Source organism: Olea europaea, chromosome 5 (genome assembly GCF_002742605.1).
Source record: "Olea europaea var. sylvestris chromosome 5, O_europaea_v1, whole genome shotgun sequence".
Taxonomy (NCBI): domain Eukaryota; kingdom Viridiplantae; phylum Streptophyta; class Magnoliopsida; order Lamiales; family Oleaceae; genus Olea; species Olea europaea.
In genome coordinates this window covers 12,737,025-12,738,804 of record NC_036241.1, presented here as the reverse complement: position 1 = coordinate 12,738,804, position 1,780 = coordinate 12,737,025, and the positions used below count along the sequence as shown (strand labels likewise).

Here is a 1,780-nt window from a genome sequence, read left to right as displayed (position 1 = left end):
GCGAGGGCCTGTGTTCCGAGGAACAGGAGGCTGTTGAACGAATATTTTCATGGACAGACGACGATTACTCTAGCGCAGCTAGGATATGCATTAAGGAGATGTGATCGGATGTCTGATAGGTTGAAGTTAGGATTGGTGTTTATCATCGAGAGCATACTCTGGTGTCATCACAAGAAGACATCGATTGACATTTTTCATTTGGAGGTTGTTGAAAATATTGATGCCTTCAACAACTACCCATGGGGTTGGAGATGTTTTCTTGATACATTACGCGTGTTTAGGAGGGGGTTTTCAATGCCAAAGGGGGATAAGCCCGAGCGCAAGTACGATGCATATGGACTGCCGTTGGCGCTGCAGGTATATGTTTAAGTTAATGAATTACCTACACTTTTTTTATTGAATTCTATACATAATAATTGTAATTGTTTCAGATATGGGTGTACGAGACTGTCCCTATCTTGGCCAGTTGGTATGCGAGGAGAGGAGAGACACGCTATCCTCGGATGCATCACTGGCGAGCACAAGACAAGCCGCTTGCCAGACAGTTATCGGCTCTCCTCGACGATCCTGAGGTACGTATTATACAATTGCTATTTATGTTGTACGTCCTTTTACAATCTGAATACATAGTCATTAACTGTGACATATGAAACTGACAGCTTGAAGTTCTCACTGAGTTGGCACCGTCGATCGAGGAGGAGAGTCAGTTTTATATTCGCGAATTGCCTCTTCGTACTGCGCATGACGATCAGATGCCTGAGTCCAGGATGGATCGAGATAGGGTATGTCACTGTGCAGGATTTATTGAATATCGCTTCGATCTTGTAATTAAGTGCCTCACTTGTAATATTTATTTTTTCAGGAGGATCGTTCAGTATTACCTCCATTGAGGATATCACCTCCACCGACGAGGGCACGTCCAGCGAGGATGTCACCTCCGCTGAGAAGATCACGTCCAGCTACGCCAGAGGTTCAGATGCCTGAGTCTAGCGTTGATCGAGATAGAGTATGTTACATAAAAATAATTCTTCGATTGTCGTTTTATTTTATTTGTTAGGTTATTCATTTGTAATAGTTATTTTTTCAGGAGGGCCGTCCAGTATTGCCTCCTGCACCTAGTCCCCGTGTTTCGACGATTGATTTGTTCGACCTCCTGATGGAGATGAGAGGAGACATGGCAGAGTTATGGGGTAATGTTGTGACACTACGAGCTGAGCTCGGGGACATGGCACAGTTACGATATGATGTCGCGATGTTACGAGCTGGGTTAGGAGACCTCCATGCTGAGGTTGCAGCGATACGGGGTGACATAGCAGGCCTGCGTGGGACGAGCGATTATCGAGATGGAGGAGGTAGCGGAGGGACAGGTCACTATCAGGACGGAGGGGGTGACGGAGGGACTGGAGGTTATCGGGACGGAGGGGGTGACGGAGGGGTCGGTGGTTATCAGGGGGGAGTGGGTCAGATGGGGTATGTTGACTCATCGTGGCCATCAGTTGCTGCATTTGATTCATTTTTAGATGACACGATGGGGATGGAGGAGCGAGAGAGGATACCTGTGGTGGAGGGGATGCCCGCGCAGGATATACCTGAGGACGTGGAGGGGGTACCCGAGGAGGAGAGGGTACCAGAGATGGAGGTGGAGGTGGTATCGGAGGTGGGGGTGTCCGTGCAGGGGATACCCGAGGACGTCGAGGGGGCATTGGAGGTGGAGGTGGAGGTAGTACCCATGCAGGGGATACCCGGGGATGCCGAGGGGGTACCGGAGGAGGATAGGGTA

At 49.2% G+C, this 1,780-nt stretch overlaps 1 protein-coding gene across 1 annotated transcript in view; it reads left to right on the top strand.

Moving 5' to 3' along the window:
• The window catches only part of LOC111394248, a 5,090-nt gene that overhangs the window by 1,607 nt on the left and 1,703 nt on the right, over nucleotides 1-1,780 (top strand). Inside the window, exons 2-6 of the mRNA XM_023020005.1 lie at nucleotides 58-357; nucleotides 432-572; nucleotides 660-782; nucleotides 863-1,006; nucleotides 1,088-1,777. Coding sequence (XP_022875773.1) covers nucleotides 58-357; nucleotides 432-572; nucleotides 660-782; nucleotides 863-1,006; nucleotides 1,088-1,777 — 1,398 coding nt within the window. The remainder of the gene's footprint in view (nucleotides 1-57; nucleotides 358-431; nucleotides 573-659; nucleotides 783-862; nucleotides 1,007-1,087; nucleotides 1,778-1,780) is intronic.